This window comes from Colletes gigas, unplaced genomic scaffold (assembly GCF_013123115.1).
Source record: "Colletes gigas isolate AHSC1104 unplaced genomic scaffold, ASM1312311v1 Colletes_gigas_Sc00009, whole genome shotgun sequence".
In the NCBI taxonomy this organism is placed as follows: domain Eukaryota; kingdom Metazoa; phylum Arthropoda; class Insecta; order Hymenoptera; family Colletidae; genus Colletes; species Colletes gigas.
In genome coordinates, this window is record NW_025106638.1 from 8,998,651 (window position 1) to 9,014,387 (window position 15,737).

Genomic DNA, 15,737 nt, shown 5'->3' on the forward strand with positions numbered 1-15,737 from the left:
TTATTGAAAAACATAGCGGAAAAAGTCAGGATTAATCTATTTCTTTAGCAATTAATTCTCCTATTTAGATCGTAATTATAAAACTATAACACGTATAATCATCACTATCCGGGAGCTGATCACGCTCAAAATTTAATCAGACATTGAAACGGGAATATAAAACATAAATGTAAAGTTTCATTGAAATACATTCAGTCGTTTAGGCACAGAAAAAAAATTTCTTTTTTTTAACAGTCACAATATGATCAGTGGGTCTTAAAACGTGTATTTTCGCTAAAAAAAGTTTTCGAAATTTTTCTTCGTTATGGTACTTTCCTTTCACCTTGCATAGGTCGGAAAGTAAAAATGCTGGGGCAGTCGAGACTTGGAATCGTATGCCGATTATCGCGAGATCGTATTTCAGTTGTTACAAGAGCAAGAAGGAAAGGCTCACGCTAGCGTTCTTTATCGTTTTCCCGAAGCTGCGCGAAGTGTCGAGCTCACGCATGCGTGGCTCGAGCGGTAGTATATGCCTGCTATCCCCACCACTCCGTTAGACGCTAAGGAAGTTCATCGTTACTAATGTCGACGTCGATGCACTCAATTATGCCAGATCTGGCCACACTGCAGTCACTGGTCCCCGGTGCATCCGGTGCTTCGTCTGGCATCTCTGGCGCCACTTGTACGTACGATGCTAAAGGTGGGGTGCGTCCCTTGCGCTGTTTGTTTATTAACAAATATTTCAATTTTTTGACATAATAGTTTAGATAAAAATGGACAACGAGAAAACTACCATGCTTGCGGTTCTGCAGCTACTTCGGAAGTATAATCTGAAGGTATGTCAGAAAGTATTTCGTTATCGAGCGATTTTTAACCTCAAAAACTAATATAAACATTGAACGTTAACCCGTAATTGACTGGTCAACTATGGTATTTTCATGTAAAATAAAGATGTTACCCTTTTTTAATTATGTATGTATCATACTTGTAGGGAACGGAAGAACTATTTCGAAAAGAAGCGAATCTAACAGATATCTCTCCGGATGAAGCTCAGCAAACTGATTCCGAAGTAAACAGTGTACTCTCTGCATACAAAAGCGAGGGAGACCCTGCACTCTACGAAAAAGCATACAGCGAACTAAAAAAATTTGTAGAGGGTTCTCTAGATATATACAAGGTAAATCATGGTGTACTATATATAGATTAAAGGCTACAAAATGCTTTAATCAAATACAGTTTTATCGTTTATATGGTTGTTACAAAATATGAAACATAGATTTGTTATAAAACAGCATGAATTGGGCACAATATTATACCCAGTCTTGGTACACATGTATCTCGAATTGGTTTATAATAATCATTCGGAGGAAGCAAAACAACTTCTAGAGAAATTTGGCGGGAATCTGGAAGAATATTATCAGAATGATTTGAAAAGATTGTCTAACGTTACCAGACGCGAACAGATGGCCGGAAACGAGTTAACTGATACTTTTAAGTATGCGCACGACTTGTTTTTGCACGACGTTCGATCATTCCAAGATTTCGCGGTACGAATTACGTAAAATGTTTCACAGATCCAATCAGTTTATAATCAGGATGTCGAGGGATACCCTTTCTATATTAAAACGACATTTACAAGAAAAAAAACACAGTGTGTTATTAAACATCATACAAGAACATCTTTATTTTGATATGTACGAAGGAGTAGCTAGAAATAAACAACAAATCGATGCTACATCGGGCGCGGTAGTCGGAGAGGCGACCAGGCAAGGTGAGATCATGGGTAGCATGATAGTTATCGGGATAAAACGATGAAACGTACTAGTCTTCCCAAGGCGAACGAAAGATGCTGTTTTTCTTAACGTCAATTTATACTTTAGATAATAAGGCAAAAGTATATTATGGACTTCTGAAGGAACCAGACATCCAATGCGTGCCTCCGACCGAAGAAGAGGAGGACGATACAGGCGGTGCAGATGGAGACAAACCAAAAAAGAAAAAGGCTAAGAAAGATCCTTTATTTTCAAAGAAAACCAAATCAGATCCGAACGCACCACCCGTCGGTAGAATGCCTTTGCCCAATTTGTAAGGAAGATTGTCGGTAAAATTAGCTTTGTACAATTCTTATCACGATTAACGCGATTCGTTCAAGTACAGAAAAGACGCTGATAAATTGGAGAAGGTAAAAGCTCTAAGGGAAGCATCGAAACGCGTGGTGCTTGGTCCAGACACCTTACCCTCTATCTGCTTTTACACGCTTCTGAACGCTATTCATACGTAAGTCCCACGCAAAGATTAATTGTGTTGCGTTAAATTTAATGTATTTGTAACACGAGACTCAGTGTAACAGCGGCGGAAGTGGCAGAGGACTCGAGTTTACTGGCCATCGGATTCAGTGACTCTAGTATAAAAGTGTGGACGTTAATTCCACAGAAATTAAGACTGATGAAAACCGGCGAACAATTACAGGACATCGACAGAGAAGCAGGTAGTGTTTGTTAATTGTAACAGAACCTAAATGTTTTTGTAACATCGTGCATTAAACATGCGTTTATGTCATAATACGACAGATGACGTGTTGGTGAGAATGATGGATGATCGTACAGCGGAATCGTCAAGGTCTCTGTACGGACATAACGGTCCCGTGTATAGTTTGTCATTCAGTCCAGACAGAAATCTTCTTCTCTCATCGTCGGAAGATAGCACAGGTATGTTACAGTAGCAATGGTTCTTAACCTGTGATTCGTTAAGGTCTTAAAATTATAAATGTATTACAGTCAGACTATGGTCCCTACATACATGGACGTGTGTCGTATGCTACAAGGGACATTTGTTCCCAGTGTGGTGCGTCAGATTTTCGTCTCACGGTTATTATTTCGCTACGTCTTCTCACGACAAAACTGCCAGGCTCTGGGCAACCGATTCCCATCAGCCTCTTCGGATATTTGCCGGTCATTATTCGGACGTAGATGTAAGTACGTTTCTACTATTATTTTTAATTTACGACGCGCGAATATTAGAAGTGGACGTGTTTTGTTGTGGAACTTGTGAATTCTGTTTCAGGTAGTACAGTTTCATCCAAACTCGAACTACGTGGCGACCGGTTCCAGCGACATGACAGTAAGATTATGGGACTGCGTAACCGGTAGCCAAGTCAGATTAATGACGGGTCACAAAGCCCCAATTTACTCCCTTGCTTTTTCCGCAGAAGGTCGGTTTCTAGCATCCGCTGGAGCAGATCATCGCGTTTTAGTTTGGGATCTGGCACACGGCCATCTTGTCGCTGCTTTATCCAATCATTCTGGAACCATTCATTGTTTGACGTTCAGCAGGGATGGGAATATATTGGTCTCAGGTTATTATCGGGTCTTTTAACATTACGATTTTTAAGCGGTGATCGAACAAAGATTTTCATACCGAATATTATGTTCGCAGGATCGTTGGACTCCACGATTAAACTGTGGGATTTTACGAAACTTGCGGAGGAAATGAGTTTAGAGGACGTGAACGTGTCTCACAATCCGGATGTAAAGACAAACGCGGAAGCGTATCTTTTGAGGACTTTCCCGACGAAAAACTCCCCCGTCCTTGCGTTACATTTTTCCAGAAGAAATTTATTATTGGGTATTGGCATGTTCGAATCCACGTAACCAACGTAGTCGTTCCTCGTCGTCGAACTTCACCATTGCTGATGGGATACGGTCTGGCATCGATTCGTCATCGTTGTAATATAAAATCATTTGTTAATAAATTTTTTCACATTGGATACACGACATACTCGAATCGTTTGTATTTCTTACGATATCTCCTATCTTCGGTGGATCACATTTTGGTTCCTAAAATGAGCAGATCGGCGTCCTGAAACGTAATCATAGACGTTACAGAGTTCTGATATCGTCTGTAACACGGTTGCTTTAACAGCTGGTTTAACGGTAAATGAACCTGAACTAACTTTTCATCGTATTTTCAACATGAACGTATTCTCTTTTATTATGCCAATTTATAGAAAATTAAAAATGAAAATAAAAACGCTTATACGACAACTCTAAGGTACGAATAACTTGTCCGTTGCTAGACATTAACATTCATGAATTCATCGGGGAGCGAAGTGTCCGTTCAAAATCAACGGAGCTCCGAAGACAAAGCACATCCGAATGACGAACTTAAATTACGACTGGAATATGGATGGACCAGGATGGACGTTTCTCGATAACCGACGGATTTCACGCATCCATATTCTATTTTCATGATTAAGCAGCGTACCTGAAACTACGTCATCGCGATCGTCGTTTATTTAGGATTCTATCGCTTGCTTCCCGTTGTATTTTAATGAGTCCTCTCTTTAATTGTCTACCAAACCACATGACGATTGCAGTAACGTTTCTCTCAGACTTGTCGCCAAAATATCACGAGCAGCAACTAATTGTCACCAGTTTGTCGTCAGCGCGAATTAGGGCAAAGTACCCAATTACTGTTATCCAAACGACCAAGAATATTGCATTGACGTCGCGAGTGAACTGAAAATATTCTTTACCTCTTCTACGCTAAAACGTTGCTTTCGGTCGGAACGATTACGTCAAACGATGTTCCATATTCTAGATTTGCGAAAGACGAGACCCAAGAGAGAGAGGTGGGGTGTGTGACACGAAGTAACACTTTCAAGATTTGAAGCCGAGATAAAAATTCAAAAAGAAAGAGGTTAGCTACAGTATCAAAGGAAACATATTTCAGTGAACTTGGATAAATTGTTGCTACGACCAGCGACCCACATTGAACGTTTCATTCGTACTACGGTATTCATAGCTGACCGACATTGGTCTTCAAGCGACATGTTTCTCAATAAGGGGTAAATAAGACTGGACTGTGCTCGTTAGTTTCTCAAGGTCGGCCGAGAGAGGAGCCGAATAATACAATCTGTGCTTTTCGAAAGATCACGCTTTCCGTATCACTTGGTCTACGCAAACAAATAAGTAAGTGTTCTCTGTCGAAAAATTGGGCACACTGTCGTGACGTATAGTGGAAAAATAACCTTGACGCGTCATAAGTACAGGATCGATAGGACGTGTGTTCGAAAGCAGAGATGGATAAAAATTTTGCACAGTCGAGTTTCATTAAATGGAATATCAAACAAATATTGGTACGATAAAAAGTTATGATATATTTAAAATGTTAATATCTGTAGTTTTGACGTTATCTTTAAAAAAAAAGGATGGTGTACCAATGCTGAGATTTTTGCGAAAAAAATGACTGTTCATAATTAAAACGTTACACGATTATTTTTTATTCCTTGTTCAAGATTTGTATATCTAGATAAGAATAATGTCCCAATCTCTGTTCGAAAGGTAACCGAAGGGATCTACGTCTAACTTCGATTATGGGATTCGGAGGGTGCACACAATCGAAACGAATTTCACGCGAGAAATTTATTTCCGATTGTTGATACGCTTACTTCTATCACAGCATACAGACGTAAGTTATACGCGCTTTTTACCATACGTATGTGTATGTATGTATGTAGATGTGAATCGTCTCCTCGTATGTGTATCAGTGTGTGGTACGCACGTGAAACGATGGCCTTTAGTAGTTAACACTTTCGTAACAGGGGTTACAATGTATGCGTTGTGTTCGTTTCTGTTTGCCCTCTGTTCTCTCGTTTTTTTTTTCGCGCACGTTTAAACGATAATCAACTATACATCGATCTCTACGTCCCAGTCACAAGCCTCGCGCATCGATATCAAACCTAGGTTACATGTGTGATTTAACTATATGTTATATCATCTTCAATAACGTTATGTACTTATGAAATCTGGATAGGTTAGGATCGCAGTTTAATGCAGGAGCATAGGATATCCGGCGTTTTCGGACTTCTTTCAGTCCCTAGGGACGTTTTTCGTTCGTTTTCGAAGTGATTCGAGCCAATTAGCCTTGAATAATATAGTAGCGATCGTTGGGCACTTCCGAAACAATAGTATTCGAAATATCGTTTCAAACGTGTTACTCTATTTAAACGATATTTGAAATGGAACGGAAACAAAATTGAATGATTTTATTTGAAATTGCTCTCCTATGAAACGAATAGTTATTCTGTTGAAATGTAAGTAACGTTATCGCGGATAGAAGACAAATGTTATTTCAAATCGTTGGCGTTCTAGATCGAGTTTGAAATAGAGTTTGCCCAGCTCTGCTCGTAATCGCCCGGAACTCGAACCGCGGCCATTGCAAATGCTTGTAATGGCGACTTACGATGGCGCCGCTACGCTCCCGCGTTAACGATCGTGGTGGCTGCGCGTTTCTTACAAAAACGATGGAATAATCGACGGATCGACGCAGATTACACCGATCGATTTGATAATATGATGGAACGGGAGGGTTGGTGATAACGCGTTGGTTGATTTTTGGTCGTGATAATCCTTAGGATAAATTGCATACGAATGTCGTCGTTCGGACATGACAATTATAAAATTATAGAGTAAAACAGACTTTGAAAGTGACGAACATCGGTCGAAATTATTTTCCGGTTTTTTTACGATTTTCTTTTCTTTCTTTTTTTTTTACACATTTTTCGTGATACGTAATCTCGGGCGTTTTCTTTTTTTTTCCTCTCGTTTCGAGTGTAAATCACAGTAGTTTCGTTTTGCTCCTCGACGTTCACAGGAGATTCATATCGATTTATAATCGTTTTCGCGGGGCTCTGTACTCGCACATCGTCGTTTACCCCTCGTTTTCCCGCCAAACTCTGTTCTCTGCGTCGTTTCTCGTCGTGGACGTTTATGGCACTCCTTTCGGCAACCGGCCCTGATAAAAATTCTCTCTCCCAATGCGAATTACGATCCCTACTTCATTTTTTAAAAGCATATACTTGCGCTTGAATCCTTTTCGTTACGTGTTTATATTTTTTTTTTTTTTGTTTTACCATTTTCGTTTAATTTGAACCCATCGCGCTCTACGCGCTTTCCGTTCACCGCTTTTTAAACCTAAAACGTGTGTTCCTAGAGCTACTGTGATACCGCGGTTCGTGCCGTGAAAACTATACACACGAGCATCCCGGCGATCCGATCCACGGCTCCGTCCAACCTAATTTCGTCGTCGCGCCCCGAAACGTCGCGAAACGTTTAAAACACTTGTAAAACCAGAAATTTCGTGCTCAGTTCGGTGCCACCGACTTACGGTGAGTTAAAAAGTGAAAAAAGCGTCGCTTATCGTGATTCGAGGCTATCGAACGACGGTTCGATCGAGGCGTAGATCGATCGTCGATGCTACGAAGAAACAACTCGGACCCGCTCGTTCGTTAAATGCCTTCGAGAATTGGTCTACGGAATTTAATACGATTATTGCGTATATGTGTGTTGGGGGGAACGTTTCGGTTGACAATTCGTCTGCTTCTCATTCAGTTCGTTCGCGAAGGGGTGGGTGGGTGGGTGGGGGGGGGCGTGAGGGGTGAGGGGGGTAGGGATCCAGAGGCCAGCGAGGTAGGCGTAATTAAAATTCCTGCATTATTCACACGGTGGTCTCGATATCGGCGATGGCGTATTGTCAACAAATACTGTCCTTCCCATAGTTCTCCAGGTACATCTCCTGTGGCGTGGCAAGGTTGTAGCGTCCGCTCAAACGACTTCCGGTGAGGCCGTTGTTGTGGTGTGTGTGATTCACGTGGAGATGGTTCGCGTTTAGCGCGACGTTCTTCTTTTTCTTGCGTGCCTTGTGTCGATAGAGGCAATACTTGAGGCAGCCAGTGGCGAGCAGTAGGATCAGGAATATACCCAACGCACCGGCGCCCACTGCTACGTACAACAACGTCACGCCAAACCGGTACGAGCAATTGGCCTCCTCCTCGTCGAAGCCGGATGGACAATGTCGGATGCCGTCGCACCATAAAACGGAACTTATACACGCCTGAATCTCTGGACACCTGGAAAGAGAAAAGCGTGGCAGTTAGTAGGTTTAGATTTAAAGAATATCAACAGAAACGCATCACCCAAGACGATCAAACGCTTTTCTTACCGTGACTCTTTCACTCGGAGAGTTTAATAAATACCACGTTGAGGGGGCTAGCGTAACTGAAATCTGTCTAACCTGTAAGGACATTCCTCCTGGGGCAGCATGGTGAAGACATTCGGACCAACGCTCGGACTAGGAGACCGCTTAGAAATAGCTATCCACGTAACAGCATAGAACCCGGGCTCCCTCTGAAGGAATTCGACGATGAAGCTCCTGGAATGTTGCGTCATCGCCACGGTGACGTTTATTGCGCTATAGTTCCAACCGCCGGAGAAGAAATCGACCGTTCTGGCCGTGTCGACACCGCCCTCCGGACAAATTACGCTACGATCCTTCGTGTTGGCCGCCGAGTAAACGACGATACGGTTCAACGTCGTGCATTCCTCGACGTTGTCCAAAGTGATGCTGTACCCTGCGGTTCTCAGATACAGGAAATTAATTCTGGCGTCCTCTGGCTCGATCAGCCACGGCTCGTTCACGCACTGGGTCGCGGTAAGGTCCTCCGTGTTGGTCAAAATCTCTTCCACGGCTGCCACGCCAGGAATAAGCCGCGGCAGAGGACTCCTGAGGGAGATCTCGCCGCTGGTCCCGCGTAATCTTCGTTCCTCGAGTTTCGTCGAGCAAGCTTGCTCGCTCGTTTCCGCTCCCAGGGCGACGAAACGGTACTCACCCTCGAAGAAGAAATCCCTGTAGTCCTGAGTGACGTTCATCAGCGTCACCGCGAATCGGACCTCTACCACGTTCGATGTTAGAGTCCTCAAGACAATCCTTTCGGTCACGTTCGAGCACAAGCAATCACGCACCTGAACATTGGTATAAAATTGTACCGAATCAACGTTCTATCCGTTACCGAATGGTAATAGTGGCTTGGCGAGTTAGTTTTTAGGTCACCAGTTTATCTCGATAGAGAGGCCAAAAGTAGGTAACATAACTACATAAACTATTCCCAAGAACAAATCTCTCAAGCGAACGCCAGGCATGAGTCTACTCGTGATAGATCTTGGATACTTTAAACTAACTCGCCAAGCCGATAGTTACTAAAACAGGTACCAGCTTCACTCCTTGCCAAGGATACTCGGCAACAACGAGCTCCGAGGTGCCAAACTTCGTAGAATCGACTAAGCGTCGATCGCAGGTCCACCGATTGACCAGCGGATCGACGTAGGAGGAACATCCTTTGTCTCCGAACGAGGCTTTCGTTATGGACAGTTCTATTCTGTGATCGGGTTCAGCCTCGAAACGATAAACACAGCTAACGTTCTGCGCACCACCGCGTCCATAGAAGAACACACTTTTCGGCGACCCGAACTTCCCGAAATTGGCGGAGGACGAGAGCGAGGACGACAACGACAAGGATAAAGAGGATGTGGAAGACGTGGATGAAGTCGATGCAGAGCCGAACACGTGATTGCAGGATATCGCCTCGTGCACGAACTCGTATCGCAGTACAAAGCTTATCGGGTAAAGTGCACTTCCTTGACGCAAAATGTGTTCCAGCGTGAGGTCCCTACCGGTCGACACGTAGCTTTCCCCGAGGCTGCACGGTCTCGTGTTGCGACTGCCGTTTCGCAGCAAGCTGTGATCGCATAGGCGAGGTGTGTCATCCTTGCAAAATTGGCCCATCAGCGTAATGTTCTGTAATATAAAGTCCAGGAGTTGTAGGCGGTAGCCTTTTTGATATCGTACGAGTCCTGGCGTACCTTACGCGTGGAAATTAATTTATCTAACGTATGATCGCCGTCCCAAATGAGAAGTTTCGCGTTACAGTCGGACGCAACGTCGATTCCCGCGGCCGCGTCCGCGCTGGCGGCGTAGTACTTGACGAAGGACAACCACACGATCTCGTTTGGCTTGCCCTGGAAGTGGTAGCGGCACGTGGTGTTCGGTGGTAACGAGTGCTTGGGATTCTCCAACACCCCCGACGAACTCTCGTCGCTGGATATATAAAAATCGCAGTTGTCGTTCTCTTTCACGAAACTCCGTGACTTCTCGTCAACGAAGAGTACCTGTAAATCGAGTCGTCAACATGGTCTTTTACGGTTGCAATCTTTAAAATTAGATGGAAGATTTGTATCTTGTCGAGCAGCGTTGGAGAACTCGATCGTGTTCCGTCTGGTAATTACCTGAACCTCGAGCTCGAATCCTGGCAAAAACGACAGAGGGACAGGATGGAACGGATTGTCGTACGGCGACGTGTGAAATTCCAAAAGCATCGTATTATGGCTGCTAACAATGTCCGGCACGGCGTCCCCTCCGCAGAGTCTGACCAACACTTTGTCGGATGTTGACCCTCCATCGTATACTGTCAAGTAATCCTGCACCATGTTGCATTGATCCCACACTCTGGAAGAATTTAATCCATCGATTATCCAGTAATCGGTTGAAACGTTGGAAGATGGGCGATGATGAAATATACCTTAATAACCTCTGGCTTCCGTCGTATTTCACCTTGTCCTTGATGTGTATTTTATGGCTGTTCCGCTGACTCACAGCCAGTAACGCCCGATGACCGGGAGGAGCTCGATTCTGCTCCACCCGGTAGTAGCATGTGATGTTTCTAGGATAAACGCCCGGGTAATTCGGCGATTGAAGACGACAGGCTCGCGTATCGCACTTGGTGAGCACGCGGTCGCAGTACGTGCCGTTCACCAGCTCACCCCTCCACGTAGACATGCTGCTGTTCCCGTATCTGAGATGAGCCTCGCTGCGTCTCAGGAACTTGTACGACAACTTGAAGTCGAAGTTGTAATCGATGCCCTGTGCAAACGACCAACGATGGTTTTGATTAAACGTCAACGGGGGCTGCGGGTACATTTGAATTTTGTGGAAAGCGCTTTTACTTTACCCGCTCGGACAGTCGCAATAAATGCAAAGTCAAATTGACAGAAGGTGTTTCGCTATAATAAACGGTGTATCCCCACGCGCTTCCGCACCATTGTCCACCGGTCGCTGGACGCCCTTGCTCGCGGATGGTCATGAACCCGTCCGGGCATCCTTTCGACGTGAACGACAGGAATCGACCCACGGTGAAAGTGTCGAAGATCAACTGTAATATCGTACAATTGCGCTAACTAAGATGTTCTCAGATGGGACAAGTTCATCGAGATTATCAAGAAATAATAACATTGGTGATTTAGTGGCATGGAACAACGTGTGAACTTGATTGAGCTAAGATAATATTAACAATTTGATTTCCGTTATTTGCAGTTCTATGAAAAAACTCTGTGACTTAAAAGCCGGGATATTGAAGAATACCAATTTGTTGATGGAGGCTTTGTTAAGAAGTTATTAACGTTTAAAGTTTCGCCCGTTCTGAATTTTTTTCTCGAAAATGCACAGGTTTTCAAGGGCATGTCTATTCACCAAAAATGATTGTAATTGACCCCCGCAACCGAAATAATTTTTCCAAAACGATTTGAAATTTTTTTTTTCGCCGAAAAATTTGTCCACCTTCCTGAATTTTTTTTCTCGAAAGTGTGTAAGATTTCGGGGGTATGTGTGTATTTACTAAAAATGATTGTATTTGACCCTAGAACCTAGAAATCATTTTTCCAAAACGATTTGAAACTTTTTTTTTCGCCGAAAAAGGCACCTACTCCTGGGTAGATTTTTCTTAAAAATTCGTTTTTGATTTTTAATAAATTTGTTTCACCCTGTATGGAAATTTTGTCTAATACCTTTTTGTAGGTATCCATGAGCTCTACTTAAAAAAAAAATTTCATTGAAATATATTCACTATTTTAGGAATTATGGTCGTTTGAAAATTGGACCATTTTTACGGGGTTTTTCTCACTTCATGGGGTCAAGGAACAACTTTTCGAATATTCTTGGAATATCTACATACTCTACACTAAATACGCGTTGTTTGCCGTTTGAAACATTAAAATCGTCCAATCCGTTCAGGAGTCATGACATTTTAAAGATTCGCATTTTCAGGGAAGCATTTCAGGGAAGTGTATTTGAAAAATTAATAACAGTTTTATTCGTAAGTAACTCGGAAGAATCGTGATACACGTACACGTAGACATTCACGAATAACATAATCGCGGTACGTGTTTATTTAATTGCATAGTGGTTAGTGCCTGAAAGGATTATTTGTGGATACTTGTGGACACTGTGGACAATCGTGGGGCGTGTATAATCGCATGTGGGTGATTTTTGTTCACAACATTGTGTATTGGAACTGGCATTCACCCTTTCTCTGTGAAAATCTCGTCGGGCGAGTTTTGATATGCCCTTCTGGATTTTCATAAGACAGGTTGAAACTTATTCAACGTAAGGTGTTCGCATTCCCATAAGTGGACAAAAATCTAAGGCTGTCGATAATGTCGGTAAGCAGAATTTTTCATGCTGCGTGAGAACCACTAGCACTCGCCTGCCGCAACCGTCCGCGCGAACGCAGCTGTTTAGCGGATTGTCATTCTACAGGCGGAACTTTAAATGTTAATAACTTTGCAACGAAGCCTCCATCAACAAATTAGTATTCTTGATTTTCGTCTTATTTTGGCCTCTACTATCGCTCATTAAAATTTTTGCTATAGGTAGCCGAACACCCTGTATACAAATAGACTGTCGATCAGCGCTTGCGAGAGAGACAAAAACGTAGCCCTCTGGTGGCGAGCACAGGAGACGATGGACCCCACAACTCTTTAGAGTAATGTTTGTCAGTCATTTAAAAAAAGCTCTATCGATAGGCATCGTCTGCACACAATTTTCAATATTTTACTATTTGTATTAAACTTTGAACGACAAAATCCAAACGCGCTAGAAGTTTCGGTACGTAAGGATCGATGTAGTAGCTAAAGGCGAAGTGCTAATAAACAATAATGTATTGCAGTACCGAGGACGAGGTAAATTGCTCGACGTACCCTGGCAACGAAAAACTTTGTACAAGATTATTGGCTGGCTAGGAATGATTAAAGCGGCACTGTCCCGAAGTAAAATATCGAACGCCTGGCTCGTTTGTTGGCGGAAACTAATACGAAAAAAAATTGCACGGCGCTAAGACGACGCTTTGTTTCCTCCAATATGAATCCATGCAACCCGACGCAACGTCGCGCGGACGACGCTGTTCTGATTAATCGCCCGGCACGCAGAAGCAAGCGAACAGAAAGAAGATAAAAATGGACGAACACCGAAATAAACAAACTTACAAGACCAATTTCGAGAGACAATTTATTTTCGCTAAAGCACGACGTGCGCATCCTAGACGGGCGGGAGGAGAAAAAAAATTATTATCCGTATCCGTATCCGTGACAGACTCGCGATGGGAAGGAGTCAGCATTTATTTTCTACGGGATCCCCTCTTGTCCCACCTGAACTAGGTCTCCGAGATCAGACCCGGCGGCAGTGAAGTTGAGATGACACAGGAATGGCAGTCGATCCTCCCTCGGCCGGCGGACTTCCACTCTGTAAGTCCGGCCAACGTCACCGTACAAGGTTCTGTTGCACGCTAAAAGAAAAAAAGGGCGTATCAAATCTCTCAACGATTCTTCCATACGGTTTCATGACTACTCTCATTCTCCTCTTAATCCTGAAACGATTAAGGCAAGGCACTTGTCGAGCCCATCGGTCAAGAAATCTTTCGTCTGTTCTACAATATCCCCCAGGTATTCCTAGTAGAGTTCACTAGTCACTAGTTACTAACTAGTAAACTTGAATCTGGAAACAGAGTTGCTCTATCACTCTTATGTATATGTATTACTTTTTACAAATATTATTTGCCTCCTAACGTATAACGAGTAGCGTGGAAAACTTAAGTGGGCTCGACGAGCCCTTCCAGGATTAAATGTGACGAGCATTCTGATTTTGTTTGTTTCTGTAAATACAAAATTTCCGCCGCCAACGATCGCACGAAATCGTGTTGGTTGAGAGACTCACGGGTACAATATCTCGGCTCGTCGGACTTATCGCCACAGTCATTTTCGCCGTCGCAGTATTTGTCCTGGGCGATGCAGTTTCCCGTGCCGCATAGGTACTCGGAAGGTCTGCAAATGGAATGCAAATAAAACGTACGCTAAACCTTTTAAATTCGCTTCCACCGCGGGCACGGATCGCTATCCCATGGACACGCGTAGGTTTTAATAGCGGACCGTCGTTCAAAAACTCTCGGTAACGATTTTGGATCAGGATTTAATTCTATCTTCGTAAGCGCTGCGATTTGAAATAGCGGAGCGAAATAAAAATAACAGAATACTGGACGTCACGGGTCACGGTTCTTTACAGGATGTTTCATAACGCGGGATGTATTCGTAAGGTTTTTCGAGGGAAAAATCTAGAGAGAAATGCGGCTCGAAACACTAGCACTAACCACCTTCGTGACGCTTGCAACTAAATCAAGGGAGACACCATTTTGTCTCACAGGTTCTTGCAATATTACAATTAATACCACGACATTTTAAAGTAATACTCATAGTATTTTTTGATATTTATATACATTTAAGTACCAAATTTCTCAGCAACAAATGGCCAACACCGTGTATGGCTTCCTTGCCCCTCAAGTTGTCTCTTCTCGAGGATACAGCACTACTAACAGTTGTTTTCAATGTTAGTCTGAATCCTGCATTTTCCTAGCTGGAAGCGAAACTGCCATTACTTCGTATCCCCTATCAATCATTGAACTAGACACCACATGTTATGGAACAACCTGTACAATCATTGAATTTCCAAAGCTTACGGTTTTTTCTATGAAACATAAACCGAATGGAAAGGAGAGGTTATGTACAGCAGTTTTACCTGCAGGTAGGCACATTTTCCGAGTTGGCCGTCGGCGTGGTGGTGGCGCTCGAGGCAGACTCGGACGTCGTCAGACCAGAGTAGGCAGCGAAGTCAGGGTATCCAGAGTAGCTGGATGGGATTCCAGGATGGTAACTAGCGGAGCCAGCCTCGATCGAGGCCGTGATCGCGGCTGCGATCAGCAGCAACCGCCGGCACATCAACATGCCCCCTCACCCTGAAAAATTCCTCCATGAAAACGTGCCACGAACACCTAACAAGAACGGTTCCCATCACAATTCTTTAACGCGTCGCCTGTACACTAATCCATATGTAAGAATTAAAAAAAGATGCATATTATTTATAACTTATGAATCGTGATCTTTCTTTCGTCACGCTTGTTCTCCCAATATTCATACTCTTTACGACGATTTCACTTCCAGATAATTCAAATAATCTGCTCTTTGTAATATCCAATTACAGAAGCTAAACCCTGCATCGATGAAAATCCCCTTTTCCTGTTAAGCCGTGTTAATGCTTACGATCCGTGTGTAGGATTAGGGAAGAAATCGATTCCCCGCTATCTTCGACACATCAATCTCTCGATTTATGGAAAACTCGTTTTTATTTTTTCAAATTTTCAACGTATTTTCGTTTAAGTAAATTGCATTCGAGGAGAAGGTCCTCCACTCACGTTATTGATTCATTCAAAATCTTTTCGCGTAAATAGAATTGTGTAAATACGATGCGTTGCAGAGAGAAAGAAAGGAAGATCAATCTCTGGTTAAGAAAAATGTAGTACCATGAGTAAAGGTAATGTGGATAGTGTCGATTAATCTTTGTTTAGACTAAAACGTCTGAGCCAATACAGCTTGCAATTCTTCCCGGGATTGATCTTCCTTTATCCCTAAAATGCGTTTGTATACGAACTCTGTTTCGGAAGTTAGTCAAAGTTAAATAGATCCTTATAAAAAAATCATACACAGGTCGGAAATATCCATGAAAAATAAATGTTCATTTGTTACAAGAGATGTAATACGAGAAAA

General features: G+C 43.1%; 2 protein-coding genes across 4 annotated transcripts in view; one reads left to right on the top strand and one right to left on the bottom strand.

Moving 5' to 3' along the window:
• Nucleotides 1–596: 596 nt before the first annotated feature.
• LOC122397155 (transcription initiation factor TFIID subunit 5) lies at nucleotides 597–3,651 on the top strand. Its single transcript, XM_043396095.1, has 12 exons — nucleotides 597–679; nucleotides 742–815; nucleotides 971–1,156; nucleotides 1,272–1,474; nucleotides 1,554–1,750; nucleotides 1,860–2,064; nucleotides 2,137–2,256; nucleotides 2,322–2,467; nucleotides 2,550–2,687; nucleotides 2,757–2,950; nucleotides 3,043–3,334; nucleotides 3,415–3,651. Exons 2-12 carry the CDS (start codon nucleotides 753–755, stop codon nucleotides 3,627–3,629), a joined length of 1,959 nt encoding a protein of 652 aa, XP_043252030.1. The 5' UTR covers nucleotides 597–679; nucleotides 742–752; the 3' UTR covers nucleotides 3,630–3,651.
• A 3,751-nt stretch (nucleotides 3,652–7,402) lies between these two features.
• LOC122397156 overlaps nucleotides 7,403–15,737 on the bottom strand; it is a 76,052-nt gene continuing 67,717 nt past the window's right edge. Inside the window, exons 2-11 of one of the 3 annotated variants that reach the window (XM_043396097.1) lie at nucleotides 14,713–14,929; nucleotides 13,858–13,964; nucleotides 13,293–13,429; nucleotides 10,823–11,023; nucleotides 10,394–10,734; nucleotides 10,101–10,320; nucleotides 9,678–9,983; nucleotides 9,028–9,612; nucleotides 8,053–8,780; nucleotides 7,403–7,888 (exon numbers count right to left, since the gene is read on the bottom strand). In XM_043396097.1, the coding sequence (XP_043252032.1) occupies nucleotides 7,513–7,888; nucleotides 8,053–8,780; nucleotides 9,028–9,612; nucleotides 9,678–9,983; nucleotides 10,101–10,320; nucleotides 10,394–10,734; nucleotides 10,823–11,023; nucleotides 13,293–13,429; nucleotides 13,858–13,964; nucleotides 14,713–14,918 (3,207 nt within the window). In that variant the 5' untranslated portion in view covers nucleotides 14,919–14,929 and the 3' untranslated portion in view covers nucleotides 7,403–7,512. Of the gene's footprint in view, nucleotides 7,889–8,052; nucleotides 8,781–9,027; nucleotides 9,613–9,677; nucleotides 9,984–10,100; nucleotides 10,321–10,393; nucleotides 10,735–10,822; nucleotides 11,024–11,340; nucleotides 11,379–13,292; nucleotides 13,430–13,857; nucleotides 13,965–14,712; nucleotides 15,034–15,737 lie in introns of those variants that run through there. The other 2 variants (XM_043396096.1, XM_043396098.1) reach the window with 2 other exon arrangements.